The 24,066-nt window shown below is 36.6% G+C and overlaps 1 protein-coding gene and 1 long non-coding RNA gene across 2 annotated transcripts; both read right to left on the bottom strand.

Moving 5' to 3' along the window:
- Positions 1-7,475: 7,475 nt before the first annotated feature.
- On the bottom strand, positions 7,476-13,933 carry LOC132630321 (uncharacterized). Its single transcript, XM_060345908.1, has 4 exons — positions 13,445-13,933; positions 12,440-13,147; positions 10,236-12,242; positions 7,476-7,715 (listed from the first exon to the last, which is right to left on the bottom strand). Exons 1-4 carry the CDS (start codon positions 13,931-13,933, stop codon positions 7,476-7,478), a joined length of 3,444 nt encoding a protein of 1,147 aa, XP_060201891.1.
- A 3,212-nt stretch (positions 13,934-17,145) lies between these two features.
- LOC132630414 (uncharacterized) lies at positions 17,146-20,297 on the bottom strand. Its single transcript, XR_009578579.1, has 2 exons — positions 19,983-20,297; positions 17,146-17,570 (listed from the first exon to the last, which is right to left on the bottom strand). It is a non-coding gene; the product is annotated as an uncharacterized LOC132630414 (long non-coding RNA).
- Positions 20,298-24,066: the final 3,769 nt, after the last annotated feature.

Genomic DNA, 24,066 nt, shown 5'->3' with positions numbered 1-24,066 from the left:
ACATTAAGAGGATATTAAACCACTTGAAACAAAATGAAGCTGAGTCAGTCTACGCATGAGATTGGAAACATACCTAAGCGACGAAAATATGCAGGCAACCTAGAAGGAGAAACACTTATCTAACTTTGACAACATTTTAAAACTAAGCTAATCCACAACCAAACGGGAAACACACACAACTTAAGCAGACAATGAAGCCAACAGGGAAACAAGCACAATGTCATCTAAATTTAATCCTTATGAAACTAAAACAGGATCATAAATTTCCGTACAAGCCCCATTTTCTAACATATGAAGGAGTAAACTCATCCCTCAATTCAACAACAGTCGAACTAAAACACATACACTAACGACAGAATTAGAAAATGGTGAAATAAAACAAGACCAAGCAGAACCTAATTAAACTAAAGATTTAGTCCACTTATATTCCAAAACTAGCATAAACTCATAATAGGCAGCAATAAGATTAGGAGAAGCTAAATGCTGAAATATCGAGAGAATTACTGACCTTTAGCGGGTGCAGCGAAATGGGTGTGGGGGGTCTCCGATTCACACTCAAACACTATCAAATCCGAGCTTGCGATGCTCGGATTCGCAACAACGACAAGGCAAACGAAAACAGAAAAATTAACTTAATATTCTTGACCCGATATGCAGAGCTATTGCGACTATTAAAAAAATATTTTTTAGGGAATTCTGGATGGCTGAAAAGAGCTTAATATTTTCAGGGGATTTTTCCAGGAGACTAAAAAGCTGTATTTTGTAGGGGATTTTGGGGCGGCTCCAGAACTCCGCTTAACTGACTGAAAACGCGATTATTTATAGGGAAAAAAAAACTAGGGTTCTGCTGATACTCAAAATTTGGGCGGGATTTTAAAGTTCAAACGTTCGGATTTTCGTATGTATTTTAACCTATTCGATCAGAAAAAGAAGGGAAATGGACAAAATTCATTAAGATTTGTACTCGAATGTGAAAGGGGAACTGATAAGCACAGATTTGGACTTACAAGCGGACAAGAGCTCATTAAAGCTTCAAATCGAAAAAAAAAACAAGAAAGGGGATGAACGCCTCTTCAACGTTGAACTTATGACAGAGCATTAATTATCCTTTCCTTAAATCGACCATGCATGGTCTGTGAAGGTGAAAGGCGGCTGTGGAATCGCCTCTTTGGTTGAGGAGAGAGAGAGACGAAAGGGAAGAGAGAGGAGCATGGGGGATGCGGCGGATGATTTTCTTTTAGGGTTAGTCTAATGAAATAAGAGGATGGGCCGGGGCGGGTCGTAGTGTTTAGGCCGGGTATTGATTAGAATGTTGGGCTGGGTATTAAAATGTGGGTCGTGTTGACTAATTTTAAACGTGAGTTGGGCTGATCCGAAGGAAAAATGTTGCTGGTTGATTGGGTTGATGAATTAAAAGATGGGCTAATATTGGCTAAATGAAAGAAATAATTTAGGCTTCTAAATTTAAATAAAAGACCCTTTTTAATTAATCATATGCTAATGTGTGCCAAAATATTACCTAATATAAAAGTACGTATTTATTAGTGCTCAGATAAAAAATAGAATTATATGACGTCATAATGGTCGTGCGATAATATTTTGAAAGTCGACAGTATATAAATGCTATTATTTGATTGTGCGAAAATAAATGCGATGCGTGTGCATAGGATGGTAAAAATGTTGAAATGATAAAAATGCAAATTATAATAATACTGGTAATAATAATAATAATAATAATAACAAAAAAAAAATAAATAAATAATAATAATAATAATAATAATAATAATAATAATAATAATAATAATGATGATGATGATGATGATAAAGGTGGTAGTAGTAACGGTAATAAAATAAAAGATAATAACAGTAGTGACTACAACAGGATAATGAAACGCCGGTATTAATAAAGGTTAATAATTATAGTAAAATATAAATAATTATTTCTTAAATTTCCAAAAATATTAGAAGCGTAAATGGATACTTTGGAGAAAAGGCGGGACAAAATTGAGTGTCAACAACTATGGGATATTGATGGTTACAGGGACATTACATGAGGCTACAGGTTTTACATCGAAAGGTTCTAAGTGTATCAGATTTGCGTGTCTGGTAAAGGTCGAGAAGCAAGAATATTGAGATCGGAAGGAATAGTTATTCGATACTCAGTGGACAATTTGGACATGATTCATCTTTTGGGAGCCGAGAGCGACAAACATGATTTGTTATGCGTGGTAAGACCATGATTAGTTTCGAATTCAGAGTCAGTTCGAGTGGTGATTGATAAATGTTCTGGAATTGTGCAATGATTTTGGATCAGTGTGGTTTGGTTAGAACTTGATGAATTGTGTTCATAATTCCAAAGGAACTTATGGGTCCCCAGTAAATCACCTTCATGGATGCAATGAGTTTCAGTTTAGCTTTAGGGTTTGTGCGAGTAGGCTCAAATGATATCTTACCGGGGTCAGCCTTTCGGTTAGTATAAGGGGTTGCAATGGGCATAATGATGATTCGAGGAGGTACTATGGATGCGATAAATCTTCGTAGTCGTCAGTTGAGTTCTGATGGATTTTGCTCGGCGAGGTACTTGGTGGTATGTTTCTATATAGTGACTTGAAGGTTTAAGAAAACTTAGAACTAGCCAAGTTTGCTGTCAGTAAGATCAGTTTTGATGGAATTGCGTAGGGATCTCAGATGAATCAAGTATTCTTTCTGGCGAGAGTAAGTTATGGTTTCAGAATTTTGGTATGTGTGTTCACGTGTTTCTAAGGAATCGCAGTACAAAAAAGGCTTTAGCAAGTGTGAAAGAAAGGTTAGCAGAATCATAATATCTTCCCAATTCAGAATGGGCTATGGTTTATGGTCATGCTTCAAAGGATTGCATTGGTTTGGGAAAGTGTGTGTGGCGCATATTGATCGCGTTCAGAGTTGAGCGTTATCAAATCAGAGAATTCGAGCAAAAGCAATTCGTTTATTCGAGGATCAGTTGTGAGGAAAATTCGAATACGGAGATACGAGGATTGGATCTTGAGCTAAGTTTAAAGAGTTGTGACTGATTAAGTGAGTGCGCAGGTTCTTCTGAAGGTTACACCCATGTAGGGTGTCATGCGATTTGAGAAGGAGGGAAAGTGAGCCCGAGGTGTATTGGCCTATTTGAGACTATCTGTTGTATTAACCCTGTGTTTTATAAGTAAGTTTTCCACCAGACCAGTCAGGTGCTCATCTGGTCTTCCATGGTTTTATGTTGAAGAAGTACCGTTCTGGTGGTTCCTGTACCATTCGTTGGTATTCAGTTTTGTTCGATGAGAATCTTTCCTGTAAGGATAAGTCTGACATGCGTTATAGATATCCAATTTGTAACATCCCATATCTTACAACAAAGGTTAGACTTGTATCGTTAGAGTTTTAGCGGAAAAACAGAAAGTTTGTGCATTTTGCAAAAATGGTCGACAAGCCTACTTCGGGCACCCGTAACCCCCTTATTCGTTGAGAATTTGAGAAAACCTAAAACATGAAAGTTGTAGCCCTTTGAAATATATTTCCAACGGTATCTTTTGAAGTTCAAACAGAGATCTGTGCTAAGAGTTATGCCTGTTTTACTAATGCTGATTGGAGCAGAATTTTCAGATTTTGGGTTACGTTTTGAGCCTTTTCCTACTCGAATTGGGACTCCTTATTTTATTATTTTCTGAAGTAAAAATGTCCCTAACACTATTATAAAAAAAATGTCCCTAACACTATTATAAACCCTAAGACACTATTCTTTATCTCTCTACCTCCATCCCTAAAGATCCTAGGCACCTCAATCTTTCAAGAACCGCAAGAAAACTCATTCTTGCAATCAAGAAAATCAAGAAACATTTCAAGAGTTTGGTTGCACAATCTAGTTTCCTAAGGTTTCCTCCAAGGTAAATCTTTTAATCAAGAACCTTTGTATTCTACAAGATTACATCTTTTCTAAACACAAGAATGAATTCATCCGCCCCGACACCCTATAAAATCAAGAGTCATGAAGAGTTAGAGAAAACCATAGTATTTTATGTACACTTTTAATCCGACCAGTCATATTAAATTTGTGTTTTCTGAACATCTAACCATTGGATCGAGCCCAAATTTTAAACAAGTATTCATCACATATAAGTCTAAAATCGGAATGGTGGAGATTGGATTTAAAGGTCAGGAGCAGTTCCTTTTGAGACACGAACAGTAGCTACGAAAATCAGTGAAAAATCTTCTTACGGTTTCAAGATACAAGATTTTGGAATTCTTCTTCAAAGATTCAGACTTTTCTCAAGTTTTTGGAGCGATTAAGGTATTAGGGTTACTATCTATGTGTGGGAACATCATTGTTCTTCCCCACGCCTCTTCTTTCATAAACGTATGAAGCTTTACGAAAACTAGGATTTTTAACCATGTTCATGATAACCCTAGGTCCATGTCCCATGATTATATTATGTATTGAATTATTATTAATTCTTCATTGAGTTCTTGATATTTCATTATGATTATTGAGAATCTGTCCGTAATCAATGAAAGCCCATACTTTGCATTCCATGGGTTTTTACATGCAAGTTTATGAATTATTATATATTTTCAAGAACTACTCTACATGTTTTACAAGTTTTCATGCAAGAATATTATGAATGATATCCATGTACATGAAAGTTATGACTTATGAAAACCATGGGCAGCAAGTGCCACCTATTTCCATGTTCATATTTTTTTTGGGAGTTGCACTAATTACCGAGAATGTTTCAAGCAGCCTGAAACTACGTAGCCACCGTAGGATGAGGATCGCCCACCCATGTTTAGGACGATTTCTCATAATGATTGGATCCTTTCATATTATTATTAAATCTCATATCCCTGTCAAGGACTAAGTGTTCTGCTGGTAGGACGCAAGTACCAGACCATGTTGTCGGTTATATTTATTGCTCTCCCTACTTATAATATTTTACGCATGATATATATATATACACCATGATCACGTCTCAGTTCCAGTTTCAGTTTTTATCATGTTCTTTCACTCTGTTGCTTTACATACCGGTACATTCAATGTGCTGACGTCCCCTTTTCATTTACCTGGGGGCCTGCATTTCAGGATGCAGATTCAGATTTACAGGATGACGCACCTGCTCAGTAGAACTTCAGACTTATCATCTTATTGGTAAGCCCCATCTCATTCGGGATTTAGTCAACTCTTTATTTTATGATTAACTATGCATTTAAGGTATGATGGGGGCCTTGTCCCAGCAAGTATGTTTTCCAGTCAGACTCATGATAGATGTTTCATAGACTAGACAAGTCAGTTATGCTATGTCAGACTTTCAGAGTCGGTTAGCCATTTTGGCTCATTTATGATATTATCCGCATTCATGATTTAAACAGGTATTTCTATTTAATATTATGGCTTACTATGTTTTACAAAGTCTCACTATGAATTCATGTCTTATTCCACTTATGATACGTCTCATAATGATTCAGCAAGCCATGTGGTTCGCTTGGTCACATGTAGTAAGGCACCGAGTGCCGTGTTTCGCCCAGGCCTTGGTTCGGGACGATACAAAGCTTAGTATTAGAGCCTAGGTTCAAGTGTGTTAGGGAGTCTATGAAACCGTGTCCAGTGGGGTCGCTTTTATATGTGTGTGCGCGCCACACATATAACCAGTTGACCACCAAGACATCTAGGATTGTCTCACTTGTTTCAACTCTAGATCGTGCAATAGAGCTATGTTCTAAGAAATCACTCAAACTCGTGTGTTGTTTCCCATTCTATCGAATACACCTCGTCCCGATGGTTGAGGAAGATGCAAGCTAATCATTATCGATGTGTTGCTTTCAAATGGAGTCATAAGCATTATTCTAACTCGTGCCATGAAGCTTAGAGCAGTAAGTAACATTCTTTTTCCATCGAATTCTGAACGTATCGAATGCGTAAGCGACGAGAAGGAAAATTCGTGACCCAAGGCTTACCAAATAGTGCATGGTATGTTTTTCAGGTGATAGTACCATTTTAAAGACAAGTCGAATATGCTAGTACATGTAGGTTATATACCTTACAGAATAAGTTTATTTGGATTCTTTGACCATAGAGCTATAGTATAAGGATGATAGATCAGATTTATAACCCTACAAGGTAACATCTTATGAAGTTAACCAAGCAGACGATATTGAATTTTTTAGGGTAGTTTTAAAATATTTAAGCTTATTCATATTAGACCTAGAGAGTATGACGTCAGTAAGTTACTAAAAGGAATAGATACTACTATAAGATGATAAGATGTGACAGTTCCCTCTAATGTTAGGTGATTAAGTGTTTACCCCTAGATGTATCTAGTATGATATGATTTTAAAGTTTATAGAAAGTTCAGGGTTAAGTATTCCAATCTATCATTTAATACTGACGAAAGTTCCCTAAGTGTGATCCATGTCTATAGGAAAGAAGAGATAGTATACGACCACAAAATAGGGTCAGATGATGAGGGACGTTATAAATAATCTACCTTTCACTTTATCGTTCAAGACAGAATCAGAGAACATGATGCTAACAGATGTTTAATGGAGAATAGTAAGTAAGTCCATGGTTGGGTATTTTAAATTTTTCCTTCGAGGATGTAGACCAACTTTAGTATGATTGTGTACGTAGCTAAAAAATAGGTAGCTTTTGACCGAAAGATATGATCATATGCTGTCGAGTCTCTCGGAATAGTTCTAACTTGTTTACGTGGCTTAGGGCGAATTAGAGGGCATGGTGTTAGTAAGTTTCCATAAGAACATTATATTTGATGGGTGATGGAGAAGGTAGTTAAGGAAATAAAAAGATAAGTTTATGGGATAGTCTTAGAGATAGAATAAAATTTAGAGAAAATCAGAGGAATGATAAGATGACCACTTATCACGAATGTTACATTCGCTTTTACGCGGATTAAGGCATAAAAATTACTACGAGGTTGTCGATGCTCTAATTGGATTTTAGTATTTTTAGAGTCGCCACCTAATTTATTATGGAAAATTAGGAAAACCGGGTTAAAGATTTTTGCAAAATAAGTAAAAATCTTTTTGGACCAAAGTTCAAGGTAAGGGTTCTGGTGATCCCCTAGGGAAGGTTTTACGCACCCTAGTATTAAAGATCCGTAGAATACGGCTGACCTACGCGCTTCAATGTGTGATTAATGTATTTATTTGTTCAAAAGTGTTTAATTTTCCACAAAAATGTCTTTTTTGTTCTTTTTTTTTTAAATAAATTGTGTTCTACCAGGCCAGGCCTGTTAGAACTTTTTATTAATAAATGAATAATGTAACAAAACAGTCTATTACAGCATGTCTATAATATGAACTAGCTAAGATTAAAAAACTAAGAGATAGTCCTCTAGTTCTATCCTGTGAGCCTAAACTAGTATGCCCTTTGTGATCCTGTTGAGTCAGATTTGATGATAGCCCAAGTCTGTGCACACACCATATGATTATCCATATATGTAGTATCATTGTTGATGATTAATCTGTTGAATCCTCCTTGTTCTAATCCTCAGCTGAGGCAGTTGTAATTTGTCCATATTGAGAATTCTTCTTCCTTCTGATGGCATGAGCATAAAGTCATGAACTTTGATCCCTGCATGATCCAAAGCCTGGTTTGCTAGAAAGTCTGCCAACCTGTTGCCTTCTCTGAATATATGGTTAATCTGTACCTGCATAGCTCTCATATCCTGTTTGGTCTCTTCAATCTGATTCCTCAGTTCCCATGGAGTGATCCATGTGTTACACCTCGGAAATTTCTCCGTACTTGTATGATGAGTGGAATGATGAAGAGTTTGAGTGTATGATGTTTTATTAAGTCGGGAATGGCTAATTAAGAATTTTTGGAAATAAGAAAGTCGCAGAAAATTTTCAGCCCAGTGGTCGTATATGGCACTATACGGCCCGTAAAGTGATTTACGGACCGTATAGTGCAATCGTCCTCCAGCTTGTCAAAAATCTCAACTTTCTGTAAATTGTGATAATGGTTAAATACGACTTGGAGGACGGCCCGTAAACTGGTTTACGGACCGTAAACCTCAGTCGTAAATTGCCATAATCCTCAGCCAAACTTTCTATTTCTGGGCTGATTAAAAACGACCATAGAGGACGGACCGTAAACCACAATACGGTCCGTAAACTGCAATTTACGACCACTGTTCATCCCGACAATTTTTCATTAAATACCAGATTTTGAATTATTAAAAGGGAACTTAAGCCTCAACTCACGTCATTTTCTTCCACACAACTCAAGAAACATCTAGACCTCTCCACATACTTCATCTATAGAAATCATAAAGAATCAAAAGAACATCAAGACCAACAACACAAAATCTATGAAATAAGTGTTAGAACACATCAAAGGATCTTCTAAGTCAAGAAATTTCAAAGAAGGTGGAACTAGGGTTTTGGCTAATTGAAGTATTTCAACTTAAGGATTGTTCAACCATCATCCCAGGTAAGTTTCATGATTATTCCATGTTGTTTGAAGTATTGGAAATCTTAGACACTTGAAATGTAGAAGAACATAGAAATGGGTCATTATTGAGTGAATAGTGACATAAATGAATGATAGTGGAATTGAACTACGAATGTTGAAGTGTTGTGAATACAAACACGTTATAAATGATGTTTATATCATGAAACAAGCATTAAATGCATGAAAACGTAAGGATGAGCTAGAAGTAGAAATAAGGGAAAATTGGAGGAAAATGGTGGATTTTGCCAAATGTACGTAAATGACGATTGTCGATTATGATATTGCGAATAATATTATGAACATTGGGAGTTGATATAGAACGTGAGAAAAGTAGTATGAACAAAGGAGACGCTGCCCAACTTCTCCTAGAATTTGCGACGCGTTCTTATAGTTAGTTTACTAATGTTGATACGAATTCTCTTATGAAGGTAACGACGTGATATCGACGGAGAACAAGTGAGCGATATCTTAGCTAAACAACCAAGGTATGTGAGGCTAGTCCTTCTTTCTAATGGCATGAATCTTTTAGCTTGAATCCCTATTCTTTCCATGAGTTCTTACATTCTAAGAAGTTAAAAGCTTATACCTATGAATGTCTATATGAGATAAGTTATACGATATGATGACACTAGAATGATGGTGATGTTATTCCTTGCCTACACTCACCTTATGTACTAGTCCTTTCAAGGTGAGTCAGAATGTCCATAACGGTTCCATAATGTAACCGGGGGATCACGACCTTACGTCACCCCGATAGAGTAAAGTTGATCATGAGTCTTATATACCCATTATGATAAGATAAGTATTTTATGATAAGCATATTACTATGAGTATTTACGTTAAGCATGTCATGATTGCATTCACACCGGGCCTAGTTGGCCGGGCAGACACCGCTTCGGCGGGCGGCGATACGGATACACCACGACCTACGGGCGTGGGCAGATACCACTAGTGGGCGGCATGAGATGGTACCTCGGACGCGGGAGGCCTGGACGCGGGCTAATATTATTGATTATCACACCGTTCCGACATGGACGGGCAGCTTGCATATGATGCATACATGTTATGATGATGAGTATGAGTAAGATAGCATGCATTACTTCATTTATGATTTTCAGTCAGATTCAGATGTCTCATGTTGATGTTATTCCCATATTATTGATGTCTCCTTTCATTATGTATGTCTCTCATACTCGGTACAACATTCGTACTGACGTCCTTTCTTCGGACGTTGTGTTCATGCCCACAGGTAGACAGGGAGGAGAGCTTGGCCCAGGTCCTCTGTAGCTGTCAGCTGATAGATAGCACTCCATTGTTTGGAGGTGCTTATGGCTATTCTTTTGATGTACATTCATATATGCATATTTTGGGCATGATGGAGTCTTGTTCCGTCTATGTATTCATTATGTTAACAGAGGCTCGTAGATACGCAGTGTGGGTTAGATGGTCTCACAAGATGTTTTCATATGTATGTATATTATTTTGATGGCCGAGAGGCAAGTGTATATAAAGTATTTATGTTTTGATTAAATATGATTTTCCTACCATTGGTATGTAAAATGGATAAAAGAGTATTAAATGGGCAAGACAAGTAGTAGAGTGAGCGGTGCTCGGTAATTTGCTCCGGGTACCCGTCGCGGCCCCTAGCTGGGTCTTGACACCATGTATCTTGTAAGATGTTTAAGAGGACAAGTGAATCAGTCTCCAATTGAACTTGTTGAAAGTTGTGCTCTTTACAGAACTTCAGTACTTGTTTTAGAGCCTCAGTTTCAGCTTCCATGTTTGTAGATATTCCCATTTGTTGTGCTTCAGCATAGACTAAATCCCCATTACTATCTCTGATGCAGAAACCATATGAACTGAGCCCAGGATTGCCTCTACTTGCCCCATATGTATTGCATTTTAATCTCCCTGAAAGTGGCATTCTCCATACCACCTTAGCATAATAAACTTTTGGTTTATATCTACTAAGGTGGTGATGCATAGTTTCCCAATCACCAAATACATTCTGCAGCCATGGGAATCTCTTCCGTGTCAGTTGATGTAGTATGTGTTGTACTTGTTGTTTCAGTCTGTAGAAGGACACTGATCCTCCATGTTTAATGGAGTTTCTTCTCTTCCATAATGACCACATTATCACTGCAGGCATTGCTTTATACATAGGCTGCAATTTTGGCTTTGTCTCAGCAGACCACCATTCCATGATCATTTGATGTAGACCAACTCCATCTGTGGGGATACCTGCACAAGAAGCAAAGAACTTCCATAACTTGACAGCTATGGAAGATGTTAGAAATAAATGACCTACAGTTTCCTCCTTATGCTCCTCACAGCACCAGCATCTTGATGGTATATTTATCATCATCCTTTTTAATATATCATCTGTAGAGATTCTCCCTTTCCACACTCTCCACATGAAAAAACTTATCTTTATTGGCAGCCCTTTCTCCCACATGAACTTATAACTTGTTTGTTTGCTCTCTCTGTGTCTGAGAAACTCCCATGCAGATTTAACTGAGAATTTGCTATTTGTTTCCAGCATCCAACATGGTTCATCATCCTCTTCTTCAACTGGCACTTTGATATTTTCCTTGATATGCTGAGCCAATTCCTGATCTAGAGTGACTATTAACAGTTCCATGTTCCATTCCCCATTCTGCACAAACTGTCTAACCTCTATTACTTCTTCTCTAGCAGCATCAGGAATGATATAATATAATGCCCCAAGCCTTGTCCAATTCTCATACCAGAAACTTGAAGTTCCATTTCTCAGATACCAGAATATCTGTGGCTCAACTGCATCTCTTATATTTACCATCTTCTTCCATGTGTGAGATCCTCCTCTCTCTACTGCCATAATAGGATGCCACTTCTTGCAGTATTTATTCAACATGTAGCTACCCCATAAGCTTCTTCCACATCTGAAGTTCCACCACAACTTAGCAAATAAAGCCTTAGATATATCAGTTAGTGATCTAAGACCAATGCCTCCTTCATCTTTTGGTAGACATAATTTGTCCCATGCCACCCAATGTTTGCTTTTCACCCCTACTGTATTGCTCCAAAAGAATTTGGCAAAGATATTGTGCAGTTGCTTTATCACCCCAGAAGGAGGATTCATGGCTGATAGTAAATATACTGGCATGGTTTGCAACACATGATTAATCAGCACATATCTACCTCCAAAAGATAACAGTCTGTTTTGCCAAGATAGAATCCTTTTCATCACTTTTTTGATCAGATCCTCATAATATATCAATCTCCTTCTTCCATAAAACACTGGACAGCCTAAATATGTGAAAGGAAAGGATCCATTTCTCATCTTAGTATGTCTTTTAATCCTGCTATTTACTCTGGCTGAGACCATGTGATGAACATAGTAACAACTTTTATCAGTATTGACCAGCTGTCCTGAAGCCTTCTCATAATTCCTCAATCTCCTCATCATTTTCTTTAAAGAATATCCATCCCCAGAACAAAATAATATTGTGTCATCAGCATGTGATAGATGATTGATTTGAGGACTCCATTTTGGCATTCCATAGCCTATGAAACTTGGCTTCTCATGCAACTTATTCAGACTCTTTGTTAAGACCTCTGCTGCTATAATGAACAATGTAGGAGAAAGTGGATCATCTTGTTTTACCCCCCTACTTGATCTGAAAAAACCATGACTTTGACCATTGATTAATACTGAATACCAGTTGTTTGAAAGCAATCTCCATACTAAATCAATGAGAACCTCTCCAAACCCAAACTGTCTCAATACTTTAGTAAATAAAATCTAGGAAAGTCTATCATATGCCTTTGCCATGTCTAATTTGATCACCACATTAGTATGTTTAGCTCTCAAATTAATATCTCTGATGATCTCTTGTGCCAGTAATATGTTTTCTGCAATGCTCCTTCCTTTCACAATCCTGTCTGATTGTGAGAAATAATATTAGGAAGAACCTTTGCCAATCTATTCTGCAGTATTTTTGACAGTATCTTGATGGAGAAAGAGCTGAGACTGATAGGCCTCATATCACTAAAAGTAGTAATAACCACCTTCTTTGGTAACAAAACCATATTAGTATGTGTGATGAATTGTGGTATCTCACAACCACAAAAGAAAGCTCTAACCATTTGAATCACATCCAGCTTGATAACCTCCCAACACTTCTGATAAAACTGTCCTGTGAAGCCATCAGGCCCACTAGCACTATCCCCATTGAGTGAAAACACAGCCTCCTTTACTTCACTTTCGGATGGCAACTCTTCCATATTCTTTTGTTGTTCTTCAGTTATCAATTTAGGAAGATTTTTCAACAATGCATAATCCCCTCCTGAATTTTCTTCACTAAACTGTGATTCAAAGAACCTGATTGCCTCAGAACCAATATCTACTTCATTTTCCAACCATGTACCAGAAGGATCTTGTATTCTTTTCAGAGTTAATTTATTCCTCCTGCCCTTCACATATGAATGGAAGAATTTTGTATTTCTATCTCCATCATTGAACCATTTCATACCAACTTTCTGCTTCCAATACTCTTCCTCCAAGTGTAAAAATCTGGTTAGTTCAGCCTGTGCTTGATGTAACAACATTCTATTCTCCCTTGAAGCATTATTTTCCAACTGCAACTCCTTCACCTTTATAGTATCTTCAATAGTGGCAATCTGCTAAAATATATTCCCATATGTGTTTCTGCTCCATTGAACCAGTGCTCTTTTAAGTTTCTTCAACTTGTGATGAAATACATAGAATGGATTTCCACATAAATTAGCAGTCCAATTCTCCTTTACCACCTCCATAAATGTATGATGCTTTGTCCAGAAGTTAAGAAACTTAAAAGATTTGACAATATGATGTGCATTGCAGTTACACTCAAGATGTAGTGTTGCATGATCAGAACCATGTCTAATCATATGAGTCACTGCTGTGGATGGCATGATATCTAAAACTTGCTAATTCACCAGGATTCTATCTAACCTTTTAAATATGCAATCTTCTTCAGTCCTTCCATTCCACCAGGTGAATTTACTTCCAGTGAATCCTACATCAATCAAACCACAACTTTGTATACAGGTAGAAAAATCCAAGGTCTCATTGGATGAGACTGGAAGGCCACCTTGCTTTGCCTCATCAGACACTATGACATTAAAATCCCCTCCTATTATCCAAGGAAGGTCTTGCTGATTTGCCAAGGCTACCATATCTTCCCACAACTCCTCCCTCTCATGTCTATCACATTTAGCATAGACTACTGACACCAACACTAATTGATTCAAGGATGAGTGAGTTAGTTGCAAAGTCACCTGCTGTTCTGATTCAGATATAACTACACCTAGCCATTCATCTGTCCAAAAAATCCAGATTTTTCCTGAACAATTCACCTTGCAATTCTGAAAGCCTAACTTCCTTCTATACTCTTCAATAGCAATAGGATCTTGAAAAGGTTCCATTAGGCCTATGATAGAATAATGATATCTCCTCTTTAGTTCAATTAACCTCTCAAAAGATTTCTGAGTGTTAACTGACCTAATATTCCAAAATAAAGCTTTGTCTATCATTGAGAATTATTAGTTTTGTTTTTACTCCTCCTTGTTGAAACTCCTGCCACTGGGATTCTGACAGGTTTTTGTTTATTTGTTGCCTGTTTCAATTTCTGCACACTTCTAGGGGATAAGTCTGCCTCCTGTGCTATATCATCAATGTTCTGAGATAAATCTTCCTCATCTTGGCTATTGATATCATCTTGGGACTGTATCTCCTCATGCTTTCCATGTTGTGAATTCTCTACTTGTTCCACAGGCAAGATGACAGAAGTATTACTCTCTGGTGGCCTTGTACCTTCTTTTCCTTGATTATCCTCCACTTCCTCTATTGGAATCCTTTCATGATCATCATCCTCCTGCAGCACATCACCAAACTTGTTTTCTTCCTCCTAGTTTTTGCTGATTGAGATGTCACTGGTTTCTTCTGAATCATGTTCCTACAGCACATCATGTTCCTTTTCGTGCTCCTGCAGCACATCATGTTCCTTTTCTTGACTAAGTGTACTTGAAGTCACCTTAGACACCTGCTGAGATATAATCTCCCCTTTATCATTGAGTTGTTTACCAAAATTCTTCTCAATCCATTCCTTTGTTGATATCCTCTCCACCTTTTTTAATTCATCTATCTGTTTTTCCTTTGCTTCTTTCATCTGCTTTTCCTTGACCTTCTCATTATTGTCTACAATTTGCTGCACTGTAACAATCTGGTTTAAAGCATCAGACATCTTTGCTTCTACATCTGAGGATTTCTGCACATCAGTCACATCTATTATATCCTCATCTGTGTTCTGCAATGCTGCATATTGATTGTTTTGTAGAGTTTGATTCTCCTTTGGTTTCCAAGCATTTTCATCATATCTATGAAAGTGCCTGTTATTCCTTTGTTTTCCTTTCTTCTCCTTGAATCCATCATCATCATTGCCCTCTGCAGGCTGCACCTTGTCTGCTATTTCTTTCCCTTTCATTATGCTAACATTAGTCCCTTTGTACTCCTTAATGTCAGTTCTGCTATTTTTTGTATTCTTTTGCTCCTTATTCTTCCATTGATCTGCCTTACTGTTTTCCTCTTGTTCTTTGTCTGAGCTTTGTTCTTCATCCTTAGGATACAATTCTGGATGAATGACATAACAATCTTGCTCATTATGTCCTTGAAGTTTGCAGTTTTTGCAATACTTAGGAACATAATCATGGTTGATCTTTATCCATTTATCCACAATCTCCCCAGTACTCTTCTTCTTCATTCTTATATTGATTCTCTTTGGGAATTCTCCAAGCAAGTCTATTTCTACCTTCACTCTCGCACAACTTGGCCTGGTTTTATTGGCTGTGGCCATATCAACTTGTAGGGGCTTTCCAACAGCAGAGGCAAGTGAAAAAACTGCTTCTTTCACAAAATAGTTAGGAGGTAATGATGGGAATGATATCCATGCAATTGCTATATTCGTTTCCTCCTCTGGATCAAACCATGGATCCCATTTGAAAGTATGCATGGGATAGGACCAATTCTTATGCATAATGTAATATGCAGGCTTGGATAATAAGGTCACATAATCTTCTAAAGAAGAAGCACGTATTAGTACATATCTATTGCTCAACAAGCCGATAATAGACTCTCCTTTCAAACCACATTGCTTTGGAATTAATGTTCTCAAATATTTCACGTCAGGCCAGCCATATGAAAATTTCCCGACGACGGCATATTGTAATTTTTCCTTAATAATCATCTGCTCAATATCCTCCTCGTCCCAAACTACCATGGGCTCTCCATGCAAATATGTAATATTCTTCATGGGTAAAGTAGGGTTGTACGTAGTAGTAGAAGTAGTAGGGTTAAGGGTTGTTGCATACGTTTGGTTTGGTAAGAGGTGAGTAGGTTGTGTAGGTACTGTTGTGTTAGCCTGGACAGCCATAATAGGCGTCTGTCCAGTGGCCGGAGAGGCCATTGTCGCCGTGAAAAGGTTGGAAGATATTAGGGTTTCGGCTAGGTTTAGGGTTTCGGCTTAGAGAGAGACTAGACTCGTCTTTCCACAAAAATGTCATTTTTATCATAAACTCTAAAAACAATCGACAAAAATTCCCCTTATGGAAAAGGGTTTTGGTTTAGAAAAATTCGCGCAAGTGTTCAACTCACTTCGTTGCCGGACGAGGACACACCCGGGATTTCTTCCGAGTAGAGTCGCTACTATTCTAGACCTAACAAAATGGATTTAGTATTTACGGATTTTATTATACATATATATAGAAAATATGGAGTATATCTCCAATTGTATACATATATATATGTAAGGAAATACAACCTTTTCAAGTTCAATTTTATCATTGAAGCCCATAAAGTCAAATTATATTCCAAGTCCATATCCGTCACTCCTCAATTTAGCCCAACAAATTTATTTTTTTGGGGTCCAAAATAAGGTCTGGGCTTCCAGGCCAAAATGACTTTATTTCCTTAAAAAACCACTCAAGTCCAAGTTCAATTATCCATTTTGTCTAGATTAGCAAGTCCAGAATTCATCTTTTTTTTTTTTTTTTTTGTACTTTGCCTTGTTTAATAGTTGATCCAAATCAAACTTTTACCGAATCCTATTTTTGCTCTTTGCATTAAATCGAGGTTTGAAACAATCTTAAAACTTAGAAAATTTGTGATTCAAAATCCCGTTGTATATGAAATGATTATTACCCGAAATGTTTCCTCTTTTTTTTTTTTTTTTTTTTTTTTTTTTGAAAATGGTTTGGCAACTCCTCAAATCCTATGTGTTTCTCCTTAGTTCTATATCCACAGGGTTTCAATAGTACACATTCAGTACATACAACAGATATACAGTGAATTTTTAACTGATGGAGCTACCCAAGCCCACCAGTGCCATTTTCACCCATTGGTGGGCCTTTAAATCATATCAGCTTCTCTTTTATTCATTTTTTCCCACGGACTCGATCAAAGATTATATTGGGCCTTTGGCCCAACGAATTTACGCAATAGGAGTGTCCCAAATAATGGGATTTTCATGCAAGCAAAGAGAGAGGGGACGTAAATTAGAAAGCATCTAATAAATTTCTTAAGTAAAGGAACACATAGCATACCAAGTTATCAGAATAAAACATTCCACGTGCTTGAAAGAAAATTCAGATAGAAAAAATATATATTAATTCTTATGGACTGAGGTAGGAAGAAAACAAATCCAATATACAAAGTTATGGGCTTGACATTACTAAGCCCACGCGAATTGTAATAACAAAAAAAAAAAAACAAAAAAAACAAAGCCCATATACAAACAGGATAGTGCAGATCACAAGATTATTTGTCCATAGAGTAAGATATACATATTTTCCAACTAATATACCACAGATATACACAACCATAGAGATGCTAAAATAGCACAAAAATGAAAACTTTCACTTTCTCAATCCTGATGCCACATAAGATCCAAGGGGTTTCTATGAACCCCAGCCATGGTAGACGTCAGGGAAAGCTTAAGCTTAATCCCCAAGTGCTAACTTGCCTCTCTATTTATGTGCTAAACTTAGTGATATACAGGAGAAGGAGTGTCTGCATACACAAATATACAAGGCAAAGATCAGTTTGTAATCACAATTAACTGGGCTGATAAGGCCCTAAGGTTAAATTCCTACTCAACAACCCAAATGAATCTAAAAAAAGGTAAAGGAAAGAAGAAGAAAGATAAAAATCCAGACTTCAATCAGAAAGATGAGCAGCAGAAGCAAACAAGTAAAGTTCCCTATATGGAGATTAACAACAAAGGAAAACCAAGTCCAAATTCATATTCACAAGTACAGATAGCATATAACAACAAGTCATAAAATTTCAAGGATAATCACTTGATCCCACATGACCAAGTAGTATTCATCCCACATTCTCCTTAGGAAAAGAAAGCCTACATCCCCTTTTATAGCTACTGTTTTAGGACAAACAAAGCCTTTTCAGTATAGCACTTCTCATTTTTTCTTTTCAGCAAGAAAAAATCATCAAGATATATTTTACCTTCTACTTTAAATCTAGACAACTGACCCTTCAAGACAGGAATGACCCAACACTTAAAACATGACAACAGACCATTAAGAAGAGACATGATCAAGTGAAATCACATACATAATTTGTTCATTTTGACAGACCCCAGACTGACAAAGCTTAATGACTAAACATAGCACATATCACATGGAACTCACACATAGTTCAGACCTTTAGATCATAAGAGAAGAAGTTAGACTCTAGGGAATTAAATAGTTAAGTGGTTCAAGGGGACCAATTTAAAACCTTCAAAGCACCATGTCTTCTTATCTTAAAAATCATAGTAAAGCCTGATCAATCAAAAGCATAAAGTGGTAAAAATGCCCCTTTCCAGCAAATTTTCAAAGACTCAAGTTAAAGGAAGACAAGAAAGTTGTGCAACACACAGGACTGCAGTAGGCAAATTATTGCACTTACTAGACTAAAAAAAACCAAAGGGTAGGCATGCCAACAAATTTGAGAACAAGTATTGTATAATGCAATCTAAGCTAATCTTATCCATGGATAGACTTCAAAAAAAACTTTGTTTAAAATAGCCTTAGCACAACAGCTTATCCATTTAATTGCTTTCCAAAAAAAAAAAAAAAAAAAACCTCTAACTTTGGCAAAAATAAGCTAAGCTACTCTGTAAAAGGAAAAGGACAGCCCAAACAATTTGAAATCACACAGAAGCAAACTTGATCAAGACAAAATTAAATTGAAACTCCCTACAACTGATACACTTAGCAGTGCTAAGGTCAAATTACATTATAGGTGAACATATTTTTCCAAGAAACAACTTACATCCCAAATTCATTCAAAACACACTTATTTTTTCCTTCCTTTCTTTTAAAGAATAAAAAAACATGATTCAAGTGAAGTCTAGGCACACTAACCAGAGTCAAAGCACAAACACATATAACACAAGCTTTCCCTTTTTTTTTTCTTTTCAAAATGAGACAAACAACCAAACATGGTGGCCATAGAAGTTACACAACAATCAAACTATTAGTTCACTAAACAAAGCCACATCCAATCATAGTTCATCATAATTATCCAGTACATTCACAAATTTCATAAGCAAGGTCTCATACTACCCCTACATAGATTCTGTCAGACTCAACAAGGCAATCCAAACATAAATTCTCATTAAGACTAGTTTATTGAATTTAGACTAGGGAACTAAATTTTTAGAAAAAGGGGGATGACAACCATTGCAAGTTAATCAAATAGGACTCATTGTTTAGTCTTTGTCCATACAAGCCATAATAATAATAAAAAAATAAACTACTAATTCACCCTGTTGATCATTGATCCATTATTGAGAAATTTTTTTAGACTTTGCTGAAAATAGGTAATATCCACAGAGGTGTTTATCAGAAATACTAGCACATTTGCAAATAGGCCATTGTGTCCAAACCTTACATGTACATCTAACCTCCTCTTAAGCTAACAGATTATCAGCATAGGAACATTTTTTAAATAAAACAATCAAGCTTAGACTCTGTATACTTAAACACTTATGGAAAAAGCCTTTTGAATTAGACATCCAACTCTACTCTTAGTGGCCAGATTTTTACCAACTTCAAACCATCAAGTAAACATTTTTCAGTTGATCCTACATGAATTAACTAAGCCCGTCTCCTTCTATTATTATGCATTTAGCAAGCAAACAGATCCCATTATTAAAAATACACTTAACAGGGTTCAAATAAAAAGGAGAGACAGTTTTACTTAGTTTCTAATATCACCTAAATCAACAAATTAAGACTAAGTTAATCTAAGCTAATCCTATCTAACTGGAAACCAAGCAAGCATTAAACACATGACTGAATCAATAAATAAACAAGAAAAGTAACTTAACCTAAACATGATAAGCCTAAACCAAATTAAAAAACAATTACACTAACAACTTTCATACTCATAAGCAAGCTAAATGAAAGCAAAGTTTACCTTTTACAAGTGCAGCCTCTAATTGAGATTCAAACTTGTAGATTTGCTCCTCCAAACCCAAAAACTCAAGCCACAGAACCCGGCAAAACAAGAACAATGAGAAAAATTCCCTTTTTATCTTAAAATTCTTTACTTGAGTCAGAAAGTTTTTAAAGACTTCAAATAAATTTTTGAAAGAAATCTTTAAGTATTTCGAGTCTGATGAGTATATCTATTTGAGAATATATCCAAACTTGTTCTACAACAAAGAAATAGGGTCCTTTAAATAGAAAACCCCAAAACCTCAAAACCCTCCTCTAGCCGATGTGGGACAAAACACCTGTGATCGTCCACTTCTTTCACTTGAGCACTTAAAGTGGCCGTTGTTCCATTTAGACAATTCAGGTGGGCCATTCCTATCTCACTTAGACACTTTTTGCACCGTTATCGGAGCAAAACCAACACCAGTCGTCTCCTACGTGGATTAAGTGACCAATTAAATTGTGCCAGCTCATTTAAATTGTGTCAACTCATTTTAATTGTAAATTCACTAATTTGTAAATTCGTGGAGTTTTGACCATTAAAAATTGGGGCTTTTGGGTTGGTTGGATGTGCAATGAGGTGGCGCCCCCTTTGGTGTTGGTTTTGCTCCGATAACGGTGCAAAAAATATCTAAGTGGAATAGGAATGGCTCACCTGAAGTGTCTAAATAGAACAAGGGTCACTTTAGGTGCTCAAATGAAAGAAGTGGACAACCACGGGTGTCTGTCGATATGTATATATATATATATATATATATATATACATACATACATACATATACATACACCAGGCCTGTTAAAGCCTTATGAGTCAAATCTTAGCCCGAAGGTACGAGGTGTTACAATTGAAGCCATTTTTGGCAAAGTTGCAGAGGCCTTTTGCCTTTGTACAGTCTTTGTATGGCCTCAACGGGTAATGCATTTAATGCTTTCACCCGTTACCACCACGAATCAACCAAACAGGTTGTTAACAAGCTTATTTACTTGATTTTTGATATTTTATTATGTGTTCAACGGTCTAACACTGCAATCCTTTAATGGTTTTTGTTTGTTTGCGATTTTGAATTTTGAGATCTCATTGGTTCGCGATGAACTTTTCAGATCTGGGTTTAGTTGGTCGAATATTGACCCTTGATGCATAGTTGACCCAATTGTGACCCTTCAAACCCGAAAGTGTGAGGAAAATCCCCAACTTGGAGGATTGTCCCACATCGGGTGATTTGAGATTTTAAGGGTCTGGGGAATTCTATAAATAGGGTCTAATTTTTCAGAAAAGGAGGGGGCAACCTAGAATCAAAAAAAATTCTCTAGCTTGCATAAATACTGAGAATATCAGTGGTTTTTTGAGCTTCTTCTTGAAACCCTTTAAATTCTCGGTAAGTTTAAAGTTTTCTGTTAAATCTTCTCTTGAGTGTTCTTGTTGGCTTGAAGTGTTTGGAGTAGATTTCTACGTTCGATCTTTTCAAGGTTGTGCCTTAGAAAGGTAATTTCCCTTCTTTTTTTTTCTGGTCCTCTTTATACATTGTGTGCTATGTTGTTCTTTATAATAGCTTATTGTCGTAATTGGCTGTCTGAATGATTAGGATGTTCAATCTTGTTTATGTGGTTTTACTTTGGTCTGCTGGATGATTGTGTTTCAGTATATTGTTTATCAGTCCTGGTGTGTTGTTGGTCTCATAAGCAGTCTAAAGAATGTGAATCATGCTAGTCTAGTTTTGTGTGGGTCCGGTTGATCTATAATGGACATATCATGTTGTTGTCGACTTAGTTTATGAGGCATGACATTAAAGAGGTTATCTGTATCACTCTTGGTGTGTTTAAATTTAATATTGACATGTTTCTTTTTCCCTTCCTTGCTCTTCTTAAGTGAATATGCCTAGTTTGTATTTGACTAGAGAGGCTTAAACTTGCTTTCTTGTGGGATACCCATCAAAAACAAGTCAGACATTTAACTTAAGTATAGAAAGAGTGTTTGATTATCTGTTTGCTATTTGGTTCTAGTAATTCTAAGTTTGGCTACAATCTGTCCTGTTATATGTTAACTTTGAACCATAGTCTGTCCTATTATATGTTAACCTTGAGACATAGTCTATCCTGTTATATGTTAACCTTAGCCATAATCTGTCTTGTTATGTGTTAATCTTGAACTACAAATGACATAGGGTACTTAATGAGAACTTACCTCAGGTGTCAATAGGGAAACTAACTTAAAACCAGTTTGTTATGTGTTGAATCTGCTACCTAGATGCCAGTTATGTTGAGTATGGTGAGCTGGTCATTGTGAGCTATTGTTCAAATTTTTAAAAGAGCAACATTAAAATGGTGCAGTTAGGTCCTATTTGCAACTAAGCTTGATTAATGCAAGGTTTGGTTCTAGTTAAATTTTGCAAATGGTGTTGATCTGTGTTAAGTTGGAACTTATGACTTAGTTTTAAAAAATGTAGATTCTGGCATAAGGGATGTAGTTTCATCATTGTTTAAACCTCATGCTAGTTGTTTGAGTGTTGTCTTCCTCTTTGATTAAGACCATATCTACATTTAGGCAACATAACTTGTATTCCCTTTCCTACACAGTTTTGTAGCAACTCATTGAAGGGTCATGTTTGTCCCCTGTTTAAGTTTTTTGCTGTGAAATAATGATATATCATTATGTTAATATGTCTATGTGTTGATCCTATATGCATTGTTTGACCTCTATGCACTGTTTGGCATTATCAGGTCTAAGTGTCCCTTTATTTTCTAGAAGTTAACCAAGGCAGTTGGCATGTATATCTGTGTATCATCTAGTATACCCCCATCTAATAAATTAGTAGGGAGCTTTGAGTGGTCATTAAGGATCAAGCTTAAGCCCTCCCCGGTGTTTTCGATGCCTGGGTTTCAAAGAAACCCCTTGGATCTGGTGCGACATCGGGAATAATGGGGGTAAGAGCTTTCCTATAATTGACCATTCAAAAATCTGTATGGATGTGTGTGATCATGTATATTATGGATATATATAGATATGTTCTATCTCTGTTTTGGTTTAAAGATTGAATGTTTACTTAAATTTTGTACTTTTTTGGAAGTTCTTTCTATTTGAATTCAATGGTTTGTTTAAATATTGGTCTAAGTGTGTATACATGATATTGATTCTTTATTTTTTTTTCATTTGGGAATCCCTTCTTTGCATTTCTGGGTCATTTCTCTGCAAATACGAGGATTGGGTTGAGGCCCAATCCTACTTCTGCCAGAGTTGAAGACTCGCTGTTTGCAAGGGAAGCTAAGATGTTGTTTTTTGCAATGGCCCAACATGGGTAAGAGCTAGGAAGGCCCAACTATGGGTGAGAATAGTGTTAGTGGGTGCGGGTAGCCCATTAACTAAATTTCTTTACTCTCTCTTGCTTGATCATGTTGATGTATTTTTTTGTTGTTTTGTAAAATTAAACCTCTACTATTAGTGAAACCCTCACGAATATAGACTAGGATTAACACTTAGCTAAGTAGGTCATTATTTTAAATGGGCGCAAATCTTTTTTCTAACAAAATCTCGGCTTATATAAAAAAGAAAAACGCTTTGCTTACTTGGCCTTTGAACAATTTTGGGATATAAAAATGGTGAAGATTTTTTAAAACGTAGTCTTGAAACTGGGATAAATGGATTATTAATGGAAAGGCATTTTTCAAATTAATTTCGTGAAATAAAATTAGCTGATGGCTTTGAATTTAAATGGTCTCTCCAACCAAGTAATAGTCCTTTGATACAAAATGCATTTTAACGGATGATTCGTTTTGGACCTGGAAGTCCGCCATAATTTGGACCAAAACCATTTGAAAAAAGAACGTTTGGATCGCTCTTCTTTGAGAAAATAAGGCACGATTTGGATCTGTTGAACTTGAGGAATTTGGGCTAAAAAATGGGACTCTTATCTTTGGACTGAAACTGAAAAATAGGCTTTGCGTGAGGAATGATTTTTGAAAGTCAGTCCCTTGGGCTGAATATATTGTGACATTTTGATGGACCGAGTTCGACTGGATTGAAAAGAAATGGATTTTATGTCTGGTTCAAGGTTGGACAGATCTGGTTA

This window comes from Lycium barbarum, chromosome 3 (genome assembly GCF_019175385.1).
Source record: "Lycium barbarum isolate Lr01 chromosome 3, ASM1917538v2, whole genome shotgun sequence".
NCBI classification, from domain to species: Eukaryota; Viridiplantae; Streptophyta; class Magnoliopsida; order Solanales; family Solanaceae; genus Lycium; species Lycium barbarum.
The sequence above is the reverse complement of the archived record's forward strand: the minus strand, read 5'-3'. Positions and strand labels throughout refer to the sequence as shown.

Bases quoted from the DNA above. Each gene is read 5' to 3' on its own strand.
- LOC132630321 (XM_060345908.1), bottom strand. From the start codon at position 13,933: ATGGAACCTTTTCAAGATCCTATTGCTATTGAAGAGTATAGAAGGAAG. The intron at 13,148-13,444 runs GTGAATTAGCAA...ATATTTTAGCAG, and splicing joins AAAGGTTAGATAGAATCCTG to ATTGCCACTATTGAAGATAC. The intron at 12,243-12,439 runs GTTCTTCCTAAT...GTATTGAGACAG, and splicing joins TGCAGAATAGATTGGCAAAG to TTTGGGTTTGGAGAGGTTCT.